This window comes from Bubalus bubalis, chromosome 2, assembly GCF_019923935.1.
Source record: "Bubalus bubalis isolate 160015118507 breed Murrah chromosome 2, NDDB_SH_1, whole genome shotgun sequence".
Lineage (NCBI taxonomy): Eukaryota > Metazoa > Chordata > Mammalia > Artiodactyla > Bovidae > Bubalus > Bubalus bubalis.
The window spans coordinates 66,521,680-66,539,159 of record NC_059158.1 but is presented as its reverse complement, the minus strand read 5'-3'; the positions used below and the strand labels follow the sequence as shown (position 1 = coordinate 66,539,159).

The following is a 17,480-nucleotide window of genomic DNA, read 5'->3' as shown; positions in this document are numbered from 1 at the left end:
ATTTTATGGTAGAATTCCAGGTTATGTGGGTGATTTAACTGAGGGATAGAGGGAAGATAACCCCAATTTATCTTCCCCACCCACACACCTACAATACTGCTTGAACGTCCACCTTTTAAGACCTACTAATTTGGTTTAGACCTTTGATATTTTGAATCTTTATTTTTTTTCAAGATGGAGATACTTCCTTGGTGGCTCAGTGGTAAAGAATTTGCCTGGCAATGTGGGAGACACAGGTTCAATCCCTGGTCTGAGAAGATCCCACACGCTGCAGACCAATTAAGCCTGTGCACCGCAACTACCGAGCCTGTGCTCTAGAGGCCGGAAGCGGCAACTACGGGGCCCACGTGCCTCAACTCCTGAAGCCCGCGTGCTCAGGAGTCCGTGCTCCGCAGCGAGAGAAGACACTGCAGTAAGCCTGTGCACCACAACGGGAGAATAGACCCGGTTCTCCACAGCTAGAGAAACACCTGCTCAGCAAGGAGTAACCAGCACAGCCAAAATAAGTAAATAAATATATTTTTTTTAAATATGCAGGTGCTCTAGAGAGATAGAGTACTGTTTCTACGTACAGTAATAGTACCTTATTCCTCACTCTAACCTTGGCTGATTCATCTTTACTTTTTTACCAGGGACAGATGGTGAGATAAAGGAAGTGGGCCTCTTCACTGGGGAGGAGAATAGTGTTTTTGGCATTTCAAGCAATTCCCCAGGAAAGTGACCAGGCCTGTAGTGAAACAGATACCCTATGAAAGTGCCCCCTAATTGTGGGAAAGAGGGCAATGAGCAGGTATATCAAACCACTCCAGCCACCTAACGATATTGATTCAGGTAATTCCAGGTCAAAAACTTGCAGAGAAGTCCACAAATGGATTTGCAGCAAGTGTTATCAGTACATTAAAGATGTATTAAGATAAAGTTTGACTTTGCAATCATAAATAAATCACTGAAACTTAGAAATCTACAGAAATACAGCAGAATCAGTACTAATGATTATCAGAAATTATTAGCAAAGAAGGTCTAGTGTTTGCACACACAGAATGGATTTAGTATTGAATAGTAAGTAAGTAGATAACCTTAAAGCTGTATATTAATTTCAAATTTAAGCAGGCCCTGTATTAGAACTTTTCATTTAGTGTATTTCACAGAGACAACAATACATAATGTAATAAGCTGAAAGTCTGATAAGCAGTATTCAAGCCATCTTTTAAAACTCTTTCTTTTGACAAACAGTAACAATAACACCAAATGTAGTTTTAATCATTTGGGAACACCAAGGAAATATTTTTTGGCTTGCTTGTGTACCTTTGTTAAATTCTTTGCATTTGGCCTTAATTTGATCCCAAAATACTTGCTTGATCTGTTTGTAAATTTAAAATCTCTCAGAGTTCTGTTAGAAGTCATTTTGCCATTAATAAAGCTCAAAGGAGACAAACAAATCTCTTACTAAATTCCAAAGCTAACACAGAGGAATCAGTTCAGATGGTTACAAAGCTGCTGTTTACAGTTCCTGCCAGGGGTTTCCAACTGAGAAAAAGGTTAACTCTCCATTTGGGGGCATTTTTTTTTTTTTAATCAACAATGATAATTTATATCTGTAAACTTCTGCAGATGCGTGGCTTTTACTTTGTCAGCCTGAGAACAAACAAGGCAAGGAGGTATCTCAGGAACTGAGAATTATTAAAACAGTCTTAGTGATGATTCTCCTCAACCCGTTAGTTCATGTTTCCTGTACACTACATTTTTGAAATCTGCTTGCATTCTCTCGTACCAAAATATTCTGTTAGTTGGTTTCTATAAAAATAAAATTAAGTGACTTTCTTGCCCACAGTTGAGGAAATAATGAGGAAATAAAAATCTTTTTAAAGCTAAGGAATAATTCATATCCAATAATATGACATTTCAGTTATATACTTGCCTCTATTATAGTTTTAGAAACATGAATATAAAAAAGCTTCTGAGAAAAACAAATTGTTTTTTTAAATGAATAAGATTAAAATCTAATATGCAGCAGAGAAAAAACAAATGCAGAAAAAAAAAAACAAAGGGGATGCAAAAGGGATGCTTAAAAGTGAATAGAGGAACAAAAGAAATCAATAGAAACGTAAACTAGGAAAGGGGTTTAATATATCAAAAATAAAGTAACTTGGTATATCCTGTTGCCAGTATTCTTTAAATTTTTGGTTAATACAGGAAACCACCATAAAGCTATTAGAGGAGACAAAGTTGAATTTCCTACCCCAATTAAGCAACAGAATGAAATAGGGAATGTAGAGCGACAAGCTTACAAAATGCCTCTTTAGTAATATCGTCTAGGAACAGTGTTCACATACACACACACACACAAAGTGGGCATAAGTGAGTCCAAAACTTTTACCACATCAGATTTTCAACTCTAGTTATTTCTAACACGTGTAATACTGCAACTGGGCCTCAGACTAGGGCAACCACAGGGAAAGCCAGAGATAAAAGAGATAAATTTCTTTTTTGTTTACTTTTTAATTTTATCTTCATTTTTATACTTTCTCAGACCTAAAATTCTAAACAATTTTCTTTGATATAAGTTTTGTCCTTTAATTATATTTGACTGAAATCTTTTCATTGATAATGCATTCGTTTCATAATATATAGTAACAAAATATGTGTATTCTGACAAATGCTGGTGCCATCTCAAAGTTGAATACAAGATCCACCTAAATAAAGCATAATAAATAATTAATTAATTAATAAAGCATAAAGCATAAAAAAGACATCACACATGTATGTGTATTTATACATGTATATTACTGTTGTTAGTGATAAACATCTATATGTATTGATACACTTTGTTAGTGTAAACATTAACAAACTGATCCTCATTTAAATCAACAAGTTATGACTTGAAACACATGACATTTGTAAATGGTTAAAAAAAAATTTTTTGTATTCTGATATGTAAGCTACATCAAAGACCTATTCTCATTTTCTTCCCATCATTTTAAAGAGACTAGAAAAAGTGACTATTTGATCAACTAAGATAATTGAAATGTTTTACCTTTAATGTTACTATGACAGCTTCTGGATATGCCAAGCCAACCATGTGATAGGACTTTCTGTACATTCTGAAAAAGAAAAATAAGCGTATATATAAAAATCATTTACTCAAAGTTTTTAGCTATTTCTTAAAAACAAAGAAATAATTACCTTTGACCTGTTGACCTTGTATCATTAGATACAGATTCTCTTTCTGGCAACAATGATAATTATTGCCATCATCTATTACATGTTTACAGTGTAATAGATGCAAATAGTATTTTGTTTACTCAAAACCACATACAAAGTCAATATGGTTTTAATTTCTATGTAAAGAGATCTTTTCCTAAACTTCATCTTATTAAAGAAAAGATCGTTATTTGCATGTACAGCAACAATGCTTTTTAGCACCATCACATTCAAGACCGCAGAGCAGCCTTGCTTTGTGTCCTTTTGTATTACAAAATTTTCAGTCTGGAAGCTGAATGTCACTGAAATAGTCCTTTATAGGTTTTCTTTCTTTTTTCACAAAATGAAAATTGTAGAAGGGAATATGTAGCATCATCAGAATTTACACAGCTTACTTGTTTTGTTTTAGTTAAGAATATTGGGAGAAACCATATTGAAAAAAATTGCTTAAGTTTGTTCAAACTGTCTTTTAATATTATCCAATACAGATTATCCAGAAAGGATACTTTTTATTTTTATAATAGCAACAATAAAAATATTTTTATTAATCAGTAATTTGTTGGTCCCATTTTCCAACAGAAAACCAAGATGACTTAAATAAATATAAGAAACTCTTCCACTGATTTGTGCAAAAAATAGAATCAACATGATACCCTAATGTGTAGAAATAGCAATAGGTTTCTAACCAGGACTGAAAGAAACATGGTTCCTCCACAGAGTCCTGTGAAAAGCATGGGATAATCATGTCCCTTAATTTTTACATTGTTAGTTCACAAGCAAGTTTCATTCCTAGATTATACTGTAGTAACTTCTCCCCACAAGATGCCTGAACAAAGCCATAATTTAATGACTATATCATTATATTGGGGGTCAATATAAGAAATATAAGAATATAAGAAAATATTCTGCATCTTTTATAAAATCACTAAGGGAAATACTAACCCTTTTGACTCAATGTGTCTTATGTTAAAAATCCATAAGCCATTACTCAGTTCCTATGTAAATGCTATCTTTTTTTTAAGATAATAAAAGCCAAATAATTTTTCATGTTTTCCTTGTTAATCTTCACTTTTCAGATGCTCAGAATTAAAATATTGTATTTACTTACATAGAGATTAGGCTTTCTTGATAAAGTATCTTCCCATTTTCTGACACAGACTTTGTTAATTTATTTCCATGTTCCCATTTTAAAATTCACATTCAAAAAACTAAGATCATGGCATCTGGTTTCACAACTTCATGGCAAATAGATGGGGAAACAATGGAAACAGTGACAGACTTTATTTTCTTGGGCTCCAAAATCACTGCAGATGGCAACTGCAGCCATGAAATTAAAAAACACTTGCTCCTTGAAAGAAAAGCTATAAAAAAACCTAGACAGCATATTAAAAAGCAGAGACATTACTTTGCCAACAAAGGTCCCTACAGACAAAGCTATGGTTTTTCCAGTAGTTATGTACAGATCTGAGAGTTGGATCATGAAGAAGGCGCCAAAGAATTGATGCTTTTGAACTGTGGTTTTGGAGAAGACTCTTGAGAGTCCCTTGGACAGCAAGGAGATCAAACCAGTCAATCTTAAAGGAAATCAGTCCTGAATATTCATTGGAAGGACTGATGCTGAAACTGAAGCTCCAATACTTTGGCCACCCGATGCAACTCCTTGGAAAAGACCCTGATGCTGGGAAAGATTGAAGGCAGGAGGAGAAGGGGATGACAAAGGATGAGATGGTTGCTTGGCATCACTGACTCAATGGACATGAGTTTGAGCAAGTTCTGGGAGATGATGAAGAATAGGAAAGCCTGGCGTGCTATAGTCCATGGGGTCACAAAGAATCAGACACTACTGAGCCACTGAAAACAACAATTTAGTTTTTGTCTTAAATGACCTTAAATAATTTTTATTATAAAATAAATTTTATTATACCTGTGGCAAACAGTTATAATAAAAAATTATCCTTATCCTCTACATCAGTTGAAAGATTTCAGAGCAGCCTATCAGAAAAACACTAACATTACTTGCTCCACTAAGATAGGTATAATTATTTTAATCTTGCAGAACAAGGAAACAATTTAATCACAATATAAAAGGCCCAGGCAAAGAGGAACTAAAGAGCTTTTTGATGAAAGTGAAAGAGGAGAGTGAAAAAGCTGGCTTAAAACTCAGCATTCAAAAAAACTAAAATCATGGCATCCGGTCCCACCTCTTCATGGCAAATAGATGGGGAAACAATGGAAATAGTGAGTGACTTTTTCTTTTCTTGGGCTCCAAAATCAGTGCAGATGGCGTCTGCAATCATGCAATTAAAAGACACTTTCTCCTTGGAAAAAAAGCTCTGACCAAACTAGACAGCATGTTAAAAAGCAGAGACAATACTTTGCCAACAAATGTCCCTCTAGTCAAAGCTATGCTTTTTCCATTAGCCATACTGGACCATAAAGAAAGCTGAGTGCTGAAGAATTGATGCTTTTTTTACTGTGGTGTTGGAGAAGACTCTTAAGAGTCCCTTGGACTGCAAGGAGATCAAACCTGTCCATCCTAAAGGAAACCAGGCCTAAATATTCATTGGAAGGACTGATACTGAAGCCGAAGCTCCAATATTTCAGCCACCTGATGCAAAGAACTGACTAACTGGAAAAGACCCTGATGCTGGAAAGATTGAAGGCAGGAGAAGGGGACAACATAGGATGAGATGGTTGGATGGCATCACCAACTTGATGGACATGAGTTTGAGCAAGCTCCGGGAATTGGTGATAGACAGGGAAGACTGGTGTACTGCAGTCTATGGGGTGGCAAAGAGTCAGACACAACTGAGCTACCGAACTGAACTGAAAAGGCCCAGAAAATAATTACTTTCAGTAATGATATTTAGTTGTTGTTTTTTTTTTTTTAAGAAACAGTTTTTTCTATCTATTTTTTGAATCATTACTAAAAATTGGAGGTACAGGGATAATGGAAGTTGGATGGGCAAGGAGATAAGTGGTCAGGAATAAGAAACTTTAAAAATTAAGTAACTTTAAATCTGTGTAACTTCATGGCACAAAAGGCAGTATTATGTAGCAAAGAGAACACACAATTTGGATCTTAGATCACAGCTTAACCAATCACTAGCTGTGTGACCTCTGGAAAGCTAATGTCAATTATCTGTAGAATAAGGATAATCATACACTTTTTACAAAGAAAAATGATATAAACACCTAGTGTAACATTATTGTAAGTACTCAATATAAGAAAGCTGTTATTATTTTTTAAATGCTTGTTTATTTATTTTTGGCTGTTCTGAGTCTTCATTGCTGTGCCCAGGATTTCTCTAGTTGCAGTGACCAGGAACTACTCTTTAGCAGCTCCCGATCACTGCAACTAAAAAAGTTGCAGTGTGCCGGCTTCTCATCGTGGTGGCTTCTCTTGTTAGGGGGAATTGACTCGAGGGTGCATGGGCTCAGTAATTCTGGCCCATGGCCTTAGTTGCCACAAGGCATGTGGGATCTTTCCAGAGCAGGGATCATACCAGTGTCTTTTGCATTGCAGAAGGAGTCTCAAACACTGGAGTAGCAGGGAAGTCCCAGAAAGTCATTATCCTTAATATTAACATTACTGTTCTCATTATTCTGCAGCCAATACCATTTGCTCCAATTCTGACATTCTTCAAGGTTCTTTGGGTTCAGTGAGAACTCTAATGTTTCTTAGACTTGGAGCAGGTTTGAGAAATGAATATCCCTGTATATTTTCATTATATATAAAGAAAGAGAAGGAAGAGGATTACTCTTCTAAGGAGAAGGAGAAACCACTTCATTATCATTTTCTAACTCTATACTTGGGAATAGGGTATTAGGATGAAAACTTAGAAAATTAGTGTGGAAAAGTAGGATGGATGTGGGAGAAACCATAATATAGTGGTCTCACATATGAGTCAATAGTCAATATATTACAAGTTGCTGAAAAAGAACAATGGATTTCCTGTTCTCCTGTAAGTGGTAAAAGTTCAGCTGGAAATAGGGAAGATTATTTTTGGAAGGTTTTATATTACAGTTGCAAAATATAATTCAAAAACTTAAAAAAAAAAACTATCATATGCCAGACATTGTGGTGGACAAGAGACTATTCAGTGGAGAATAAGAAAACTATGTGCTGCTTTCACAGGGTTTATTTAGTGGTGAAGAGGGACAATAAATAAGAAATAATACATGAGTAAAAACAGCACTAAATGCTATGAGGTAAATCACTCACTGGTTGAGATAGAGAAAGTGATGAACAGTATATAGAGCAACCAGGAAAGGCCTTTGGAAAGATAGAAATGGCTAGTCAGAGTTAAGTTTGGGGAAAATCATTTCTGATAGAGGAAAGAGCAGAATTACTGGTCCCAAGGGAAGAAAGTTCAGTTCAGTCACTCAGTCATGTCTGACTTTTTGTGACCCCATGCACTGCAGCACACCAGGCTTCCCTGCCCATCACCAACTCCTGAAGCTTGCTCAAACTCATATCCATCAAGTTGGTCATGCCATCAAACCATCTCATCCTCTGTTGTCCCCTTCTCCTGCCTTCGATCTTTCCGAACATCAGGTCTTTTCCAATGAGTCAGTTCTTTGCATCAGGTGGCCAAAGTATCGGATATTCATGGAGTTGAAATCACACTAGTATGGATATTCAGTAAAGGGTGATAGTAGCATTAGATGAGTCTAGAAGGTAGGGGGCCTAGTCATGCAGGCCATGATACAGAAGCCGCCTTTAATACCAGGTGAAGTGGTACATCCAGTGAAATGGTAAAGGCAATCAGATAATTTTAAGCTTAAGAATGACAGGACTGAATTTACATTTTAAAAGTCACTGTGGAAAGTGACTTGCTTAGAGAAGGCAAGTGAGGAAGAGGGGAACCTAGTTGACAGTTATTGTCACGTTTCAGATGGCAGGTGACCAAGGCTTAGATTGCGGTTTCTGGAGAGGAGATGAGAAAGTGAATAGTTTTGGGGTACACTGGTGTAAGCAAATTACTTGGACTTCCGGAGGGGTTGATTCTTGGAAGGGGCTACTTGAAAGAAGACTCAAGAAGCCTTTCTAACTTTCAAGATTGAAGATGATCATTTTTGAAAATTCTAGATAAACATGTCCTTTTGTTTACATATTTACTAATGGAAATTCAAAAGTAATAGAAATTATTTCATTTCTGTATGTTTTAGTACTTTGATTTCTTTAAGACTACTTACTAATTTAGTTACCTTAAGTACATTTTGATATTTCTGTGTAGCAAATAAAAAAAATGAAAGTTAAACCTATCAATATATTTCATAGAAATTGTTTTGATTTTCTACTTAATGAGAATGGAAGTTTAGTTTGTTTATTTTTATAATTTTAATTTATTTTTCAGTTTGCCAAATTCTATATTTTCTTAAACAAAAAGGCAAAATATACATTTCTTCATTAAAGCAAACATATACTCTCTTATCTCTGATTCTTTCACTGAGTTTCTGAACTACTATTTAGATGTTTTCAAACTGATATTAAGCAAAATCAACTGTCATACACTTACCTAACTTGTTTTAAAAAATAGGACTATTATTATAAAAATTATTTCTCTCCAGCCCTACTTGTCTGTTTCAGATTTCAGGTCCCACTTGGGAGAGTTGGGAGCAGTTTACGCAGCAGGTGTTGGAGGTCTCATCTCACCTAACTAATCATGCTCCTTAGGCTTATTATGAAGGTTCTTCATCAAAGGCAATTAGATATGCTTAAAAAATACACAAGGTCATTTGAATAATAATAATTTGGGTAATAAACGCATAAACCAAGATCCTTGATGCTTTATTTCTTATGGTTGTAATACATCTTTAAATCACATCGAATCCTTCTTGCAATGCTTGTCATTTAGATTTTTAGAAACCCAAGAGGGCTTCTCATTGTTCCTTTAGCAGAAGATGAAAGTTTAGGAAGTTTATTAGAGGTAATGACTAGAGATGTCTGAAGATAAAAAATAATGTGGTCTCCTTTAAATTTAATTTTAAATACATTGATAAAAAATTTTTCTGTTCCTTAATTTTGCTTTGATAACATTAAAATAAACTTTTTTATTTATAACTTAATGTATAATTGTTTTTAGGTCTAAGTAAGTATAAGTCTAAGTAACTTTTAAGAACTAGTTCTCAACATTGTCAGATTCAGTTCAGTTCAGTTCAGTTCAGTCGCTCAGTTGTGTCTGACTCTTTGCAACCCCATGAATTGCAGCACGCCAGGCCTCCCTGTCCATCACCAACTCCTGGAGTTCACCCAAACTCGTCCATTGAGTCAGTGATGCCATCCAGCCATCTCATCCTCTGTCATCCCCTTTTCCACCTGCCCCCAATCCCTCCCAGCATCAGAGTCTTTTCCAATGAGTCAACTCTTCGCATGAGGTGGCCAAAGTACTGGCTATAAGATGTTTATTTCAAGTCTTTTTATAGTTTTTGTTCTGAAACATCTTATTTCCAGACAGAAAAATAAGCTATGTTATTAAGGGCTAAATAATATAAAATCTTGTCATATTAACATGTATTTCACATTAGAAACTCTAGTGATTTGACTTGCTACTTCTAAGGGCCATCAAATGACAGAAATGCTTCAGTGACAGAAAAGTTAAAAGCTCTTCAAGGAGATTGGACATGAGGGAGCTTTACTCCAAGGTCATAAGAGGATGACCTTTTCACTTAAGTGTGGAGAAAGGCCTGATTGATTTTGTTATGTAGTATAGAACTTATTTTATCAGGCGCTACATATTATTTGGGTGATGTTAGGTTTATAGCATATGAATGTATTATAATTATTTTTAACCAGTTATTCATAAAGATTCATTTAAGAATGGCCATTCAAAAGTCTATACTGTAAGTCTTTATATTAATTTAAAATAAATAAAAATAAATCCAGAACAAGATATTTTTGTTGTAGGGTAAATTCCCTCATAAAGTCCTAAATCTGCTTATTCCAGGTATACTTATGATTATAGTTTTCCTCAATAAGTAAACTATAGGACTCTCATAATATTGATTATTAAGTATATTTGCTGCCTTTTAAATTTTGTCTTAATATACCAACAAGTTCACTTACCTTTCCACAAAAATTCCAGCTTGAACAACATGCACAATGCTCCGAAATCTTGGTTTTTCCTCAGATTTCTTTTTCATCATCCCCATTTTCCGTGTAAAGGTAGAAGCCAACCAGTCCCGGACTTCTGATGGGACGGAATCCGACTGAATGTCACTGAGCTCATCATCGGTATCCAGCAGTCTCCTACAAAAAATTTATAGTGATTAAACCCATTTATGATAAAACTCCCCAGAAAGCAGGCATAGAAGAAACATACCTCAACATAATAAAAGTCATATATGACAAATCCACAGCAAACATTATCCTTAATGGTGAAAAATTTAAAGCATTTTCTCTAAAATCAGGACAAGACGAGGGTGCCCACTCTCATCACTACTATTCAACATAGTTTTGGAAGCCCTAGCCACAGCAATCAGAAGAAAAAGAAATAAGAGGAATCCAGATTGGAAAAGAAGAAGTAAAACTCTCACTGTTTGCAAATGACATGATCCTCTACATAGAAAACCCTAAAGATACCACCAGAAAATTACTAGAGCTAATCAATGAATATAGTAAAGTTGCAGGATATAAAATTAATACACAGAAATCCCTTGCATTCCTATACACTAACAATGAAAAACAGAAAGAGAAATTGAGGAAACAATCCCATTCACCATTGCAATGAAAATAATAAAATACTTAGGAATAAATTTACCTAAAAAAATACCTATATATGGAAAACTATAAAACACTGAGGAAAGAAATCAAAGATGACACAAATAGATGGAGAAATATACCATGTTCATGGATTAGAAGACTCAATATTGTGGAAATGAGTATACTACCCAAAGCAATCTATAGATTGAATGCAATCCCCATCAAGCTACCAACGGTATTTTTCACAGAACCAGAACAAATAATTTCAAAATTTGTATGGAAACACAAGAGAAACCTCAAAGAGCCAAAGCAATCTTGAGAAAGAAGAATGGAACTGGAGGAATCAACCTTCTTGACTTCAGACTATACTATAAAGCTACAGTCATCAAGACAGTATGGTACTGACACAAAGACAGAAATATAGATCAATGAAACAAAATAGAAAGTTCAGAGATAAATCCATGCACCTATGGACACCTTATCTTTGACAAAAGAAGCAAAAATATACAATGAAGAAAAGACAATCTCTGTAACAAGTGGTGCTGGGAAAACTGGTCTACCACATGTAGAAGAATGAAACTAGAACATTTTCTAATACCATACACAAAAATAAACTCAAAATTGATTAAAGATCTAAATTTAACACCAGGAACTATAACACTCTTAGAGGAAAACATAGGCAGAACACTCTCTGACATAAATCACAGAAACATCCTCTATGACCCACCTCCCAAAGTAATGGAAATAAAAACAAAAATAAACAAATGGGATCTAATTAAACTTAAAAGCTTTTGCACAATGAAGGAAAATATAAGAAAGGTGAAAAGGCATTCTGAAGAGAATGGAAGAAAATAATAGCAAATGAAACAACTGACAAATAATTAAATTCCAAAATATACAAGCAGCTCATGGACTTCAATACCAGAAAAAAGAACAACCCAATATAAAAGTGGGCCAAAGAACAAAACAGACATTTCTCCAAGAAGACATACCAATGGCTAATGAACACATGAAAAGATGCTCAACATCACTTATTATTAGAGAAATGCAAATCAAAGTCACAATGAGATATTATCTCACTCAGGTCAGAATGACTGCCCTCAAAAAGTCTTCAAACAGTAAATGCTGGAGAGGGTGTGGAGAAAAGGGAACTCTCTGACACTGTTGGTGGGAATACAAACAGTATACAGCCACTATGGAGAACAGTGTGGAGATTCCGTAAAAAACTGGAAATACAGCTGCCATATGACCCAGCAATCCCACTGCCTGGCATACACACCGAAGAAACCAGAACTGAAAGAGACACATGTACCCCAATGTTCATTGCAGCAATGTTTACAATAGCCAGGACCTGGAAGCAACCTAGACATCCATCGGCAGATGAATGGATAAGAAGAAAGCAGTGGTACATTTACACAATGGAATATTACTCAGTTATAAAAAGGAATGCATTTGAGTCAGTTCTAATGAGGTGGATGAAACTGGAGACTATTATACAAAGTGAAGTAAGTCAGAAAGAGAAACACAAAGACAGTATATTAACACATATGTATGGAATTTAGAAAGGCAGTAACGATGACCCTATACATAAGGCAACAAAAGAGAGACAGATGTAAAGAACAGAATTTTGGACTCTGTGGGAGAAGGCGAGGATGGGATGATTTGACAGAATAGCATTGAAACATGTATATTACCATATGTAAAATAGATAACCAGTGCAAGTTTGATGCATGAAACAGGGCACTCAAAGCCAATGGTCTGGGAAAACCCAGAGGATGGGTTGGGGAGGGAGGTGGGAGGGGGGTTTAGAATGGGGAGACACATGTGTACCTGTGGCTGATTCATGTCGCTGTAAGTCAAAAACAATCACAATATTGTAAAGTAATTGTCCTCCAATTAAAATTAATTAACATAAAAATGTATAGTGATTAAACTTTAGGAAAAAGTGAAAAAAAAACTAATAACAAAGCAAGCAGAGAAATAGGATTTGAAGTATAGCAAATCACTCTCTGATCATCTTTTAATATGAGCTATATCAAAAAATCACTAGGTTAATATTTGCAAAGCTCTGAGTTTCTCAAATAGGTCTTCTTTTGAGGGCAAAGACTAATGGACTTGAACAGTTGAGAAGCTTCCCAAACATTTAAGTACAGTGACATCAGTCTGGAGATACTGATTATTAATATCATCAATACATTATTCCAATAATGAACAAAACTAAGATAAAATAGGGAAGGGGCTTCCCTGGTGGCTCAGCAGCAAAGAATCTGCCTGCCAATGCAGAAAACATGGGTTTGATCCCTGATCTAGGAAGATACCCTGGAGAAGGAAATGGAACCCATTCCAGTACTCTTGTCTGGGAAATCCCATGGACAGAGGAGCCTGGCGGGCTACAATCCATAGGGTCACAAAGAGTCTGACAGTACTTAGTGACTAAACAACAAAATAAGATAGGGAAGAGAGATCATAAGCAGATGTCTATTAAAGGATATATTGGATGGAAAGAAAAAGGGGAATTGAAGTTATAAAAATTGTCTTCTATTTAATAAGTTTGTGTATACTGAGCACAGAAAGTACACACTATTTGTATAGTTCTTGAAGTTCACAGAAGTCATTCACATGTGTTATTTTATTTTATGTGTATCCCTAAATTTTAGGAAAATAATAACTTACTCTATGGATATTCATTCTGTTATCAACAGCACTGATGAGAAAGTGAAAAAAAGAAAGATGAAAACAAATGGAAAAGCTCATTTTAGGTGACCTAGCCAGTGCCAAGTGGAAAAGTTAGAGCAAATGCTGTCTTGAGGGTACAGATCTGATGGGCTTAGAACTGCTGGCTGAGAAAATCAGCTGTGCGAGGGGGAAATGACCAGGAGCTGAAAGTACTGCCCTGCCACTCTCCAGTATAAGCCCCAGATAGACAACATTGACGGCACTGGCCAGTAATAATAACTGCATTAAGGCTGGGCAGCTCCAGTGATCCAGAACTTCCTAAGAGTCTGAACTGGCAAAATAGTGTGAAAGGCTTAACACAAAATACGCAGAGACTTTAGAGAGCAATTGAACTTTGCCTCCAGGAAGAATGCAAGCTAGCTCTGTCCATTGTTTGACTGTTGTTTCCTTGTGGGTGCACCAATTTAATAACTCAGAGCTATTTTTGGCACACTTCAGCTTTGACCTTTGGGTTCCATTCGCTTTGGTAGATTTCTTTTTTTATAGAATGAGGCCTAAGGATTATGAGCCGATAGAGGGAAGGTAGCCAGAGCTGACAGCGTGTGCGAAAGCCTCCAGAACAAGCCACATATCATCTCTAGAGAGCAGGGATCAAGGAAAGGGCACAAAAGCAGGAAGTTCATCGAAAGCACCCGAAACTACCAAAAAGAGGCTCAAAAGATAATATGACTTCCTCTATGTTCCAGTGGATTTTATAAATGTTTGGATGACACTCCTTTGCCAATATTTATTCTTCAAAGTATTAAAAAAGTATGACTTCATTTATGAAATACCTTATGAAAAAATATACACAACTTCAGTGCAGGAGGTACAAAATTACATGTACACACATGAAGATAAAAAAGACATAGAAGTTAATATTAATACTTACTCTAAATCATATTTAATTCTCATTTGGCTCTTACATTTGGATGATTTTGATTTATACCTAACACATGGACATTGTAATTCAAAGCAAATTGTTTTTTTCCTCTTTTTGTTCATTTAAAATTAGATTCTTCAGTTAATCACAGCAAGACATTCCACTACATAGTTTGAAAATTTCAGGGCTTATGCCATTTCTATTATTATTGATGCCATTTCTATTATTCCTTATGCAATGATCAAATAAAGCCAAAGAACAGGACAGGTGGAATGGGAATCATTGTGTGTAATCCTATGATGTCGCCACGCTCCGAGAATTCTACTGCTACCTTGATTTTCAACTACACTGAGTAGAATGACAGACGCACAGTAATGGTTGTCAATTGGTCCTTTGCAAATCTGATGTGGAGGACTTTAGGACTATATGTCCTAAAATCATAAATTATCCATGACAGTTCATCGAACATGATCAAATCAGCTTATGAGAGTTCAAATACAGATGTGGTACCCAGGAGTCTAGCAATTCATAGTCATCATGCATGATGTCATTTATTGAGAGGGAAAAACATACAACTTCAGGGGGAAAAAGAGTAATATAGATTAATTAATTAATAGAAAAATAAAGGAACAGAGTGCATAAGGAGAAAAGCATAAAATATTCTAAAGTATAAAAAAGCAAATCTCAAAAAAGCAACAAACAGCTCTGTGACGGTTAATTTTTGATGTTCACACACCTAGCTTATGATGCTCTGTTGTTTGGTCAAACACCAGTCCAGATCTTGGAGTGAAGGTATGTTTTAGATGTGCTTTCCATTGAAATCAGTGGACTTTGAGGAAAGCAGACTACCCTCCATAATGTGAGTGGACCTGATCCAATCAAAAGCTTTAAACAATAAAAAGGAATCTTGCTTCCAACTACTGTCAGACTCAACATTTACATCTGCCAGAATTTCCAGCTAGTCTGCCTCCTTTAAAGTATAAGTCAGACCATGTGCTTATGTGCTTAGTCATGTTCTACTCTTTGTGACTCTATGGACCATAGCCATGCTCCTCTGTCCATGGAATTCTCCATACAAGAATACTGGAGTGGATTGCCATTTCCTCCTCCAGGGGATCCTCCCAACCCAGGGATCAAACCCACATCTCCTGAGTCTCCAGAGTTGAAAGGCAGATTCTTTACCACTGATTCTTTACCTGGGAAACCCAACCCAGACCATGCCAATTCATACAGCCCTATGAAGCACACCACAAGCTACATCTCTGCCTGTATCTCTTGACAATTTCTACCTTATTCATTTTGACTCGGCGGTGCTGGCCTCCTTGCTATAATCCTATCTGCCAAGCTGCATCTGCTCAGAATCTTTGCACTTGCTGTTTCCCCTGCTTAGAATCTCTTTCTCAAAATGTGTGGATCATTTCCTCACTGCATTGAGGTAGAAAGTGTTTCCTTGACCACCCACCTACTCAAATAGTAAACATCTTGATTCTCTTTATCCTGTTATAGACTTCTTAGCACTTACCACTGTTAACGTCATGCCATACTTTTACTAGTTTTTTTATTCAAAATGTTTTATCCAGTAGACTATAAAGACAGAGCAGAGAGTTGGTCTGTTCTTATGCACTGTTGTATCACTGGCATCTACAGCAGTGTATGACACAGACTGGGGGAGTCAACATCCAGAAATATCTACACGAAACTATTACAAGTGATTACCTTTAGGGAGTGGAGTGAGGATGGAGATAGTATACGAAGTTTTAGTCTTTTAAAGAGTCCCATATTCTTTGATTGATAAGCACAAAAGCAGCCTGAGGGTAGTTCACTATTATCCATCATCTCTTTATTACCTTTATGTTAATTTGCTCTTGAATGATCTCTTTACAATTTTTGAAGCAAATTATGGGGAAATATTTATTTGACTTGGGAAAAATAAGACATTTTTCTGGATTAAAGACAAGTGTAAGACTGGATACTATAAAAACTCGTAGGGAAAATTCAGGCAGAACACTTTTTGACATAAATCACAGCCATATCTTTTGGGATCCATCTACCAGAGTAGTGGAAACAAGAATAAAAATAAACTAATGGGACCTACTTAAACTTAAAAGCTTTGGCACCGCAAACGGAACCATAAATGAAATGAAGAGACAACCTACAGAATGGGAGAAGGTATTTGCAAATGATGTAACTGACAAGGGAATAGTCTCTACTATATGCAAACAGCACATTCAGCTCAATAACCTAAAGACAATCCAGTCAAAAAATGTGTAGAAGATCTAAAAAGGCATTTCTACAAAGACATACAGATGTCCAAAACACACATGAAAAGATGCTCCATATTGCTAATTATTAGAAAAATGCAAATCAAAATTACAATGAGGTATTACTTCACTCTGGTCAGCATGGCCATAATTACAAAGACTAAAAATAAATGCTGAAGAAAATGTGGAGAAAAGGGAATCCTCCTACACTGTTGGTGGGAATGTAAATTGGTGTAGCCACTTAGGATAACAGTATGGAAGTTCCTTAAAAAACTGAAAATAGAACTACAATACGATCCTTCAATCCCACTCCTGGAAGCGTATGTGGATAAATCCGTAATTTGAAAAGATACTGAGACATGCGCCCCCGTGCTCACTGTAGCACTACTGACAATGGCCGAGACATGGAAGCAATCTAAACGCCCATCAGCAGAAGAAAGGATACACAAGATGCGGTACATTTATACAATGCAGTACTACTCAACATAAGAATGAAATACTGCCATTTGCAGCAACATGCATGGACCTAGAGATTATCATACTAAGTAAGCCAGAAAGAGAAAGACAAATAGCATATGATATCACTTATATGTGGAATCTTTAAAAATGATACAAATAAATTTACATCAAAACAGAAATAGATCCACAGACATAGGGGGAAAAAAAAAAAAAAAACAACTATCATTACCAAAGGGGAAAAAATTGGCGGGAGATA

The 17,480-nt window shown here is 35.8% G+C and overlaps 1 protein-coding gene across 3 annotated transcripts in view; it reads right to left on the bottom strand.

Annotated features, from left to right (window-relative positions):
• Positions 1–17,480, bottom strand: part of PDE1A (phosphodiesterase 1A) — a 399,686-nt gene that overhangs the window by 85,162 nt on the left and 297,044 nt on the right. For all 3 annotated transcript variants that reach the window (XM_025273780.3, XM_025273761.3, XM_025273784.3), the window contains 2 exons: positions 10,271–10,453; positions 3,035–3,101 (listed from right to left, as the gene is read on the bottom strand). In XM_025273780.3, coding sequence (XP_025129565.1) covers positions 3,035–3,101; positions 10,271–10,453 — 250 coding nt within the window. The remainder of the gene's footprint in view (positions 1–3,034; positions 3,102–10,270; positions 10,454–17,480) is intronic.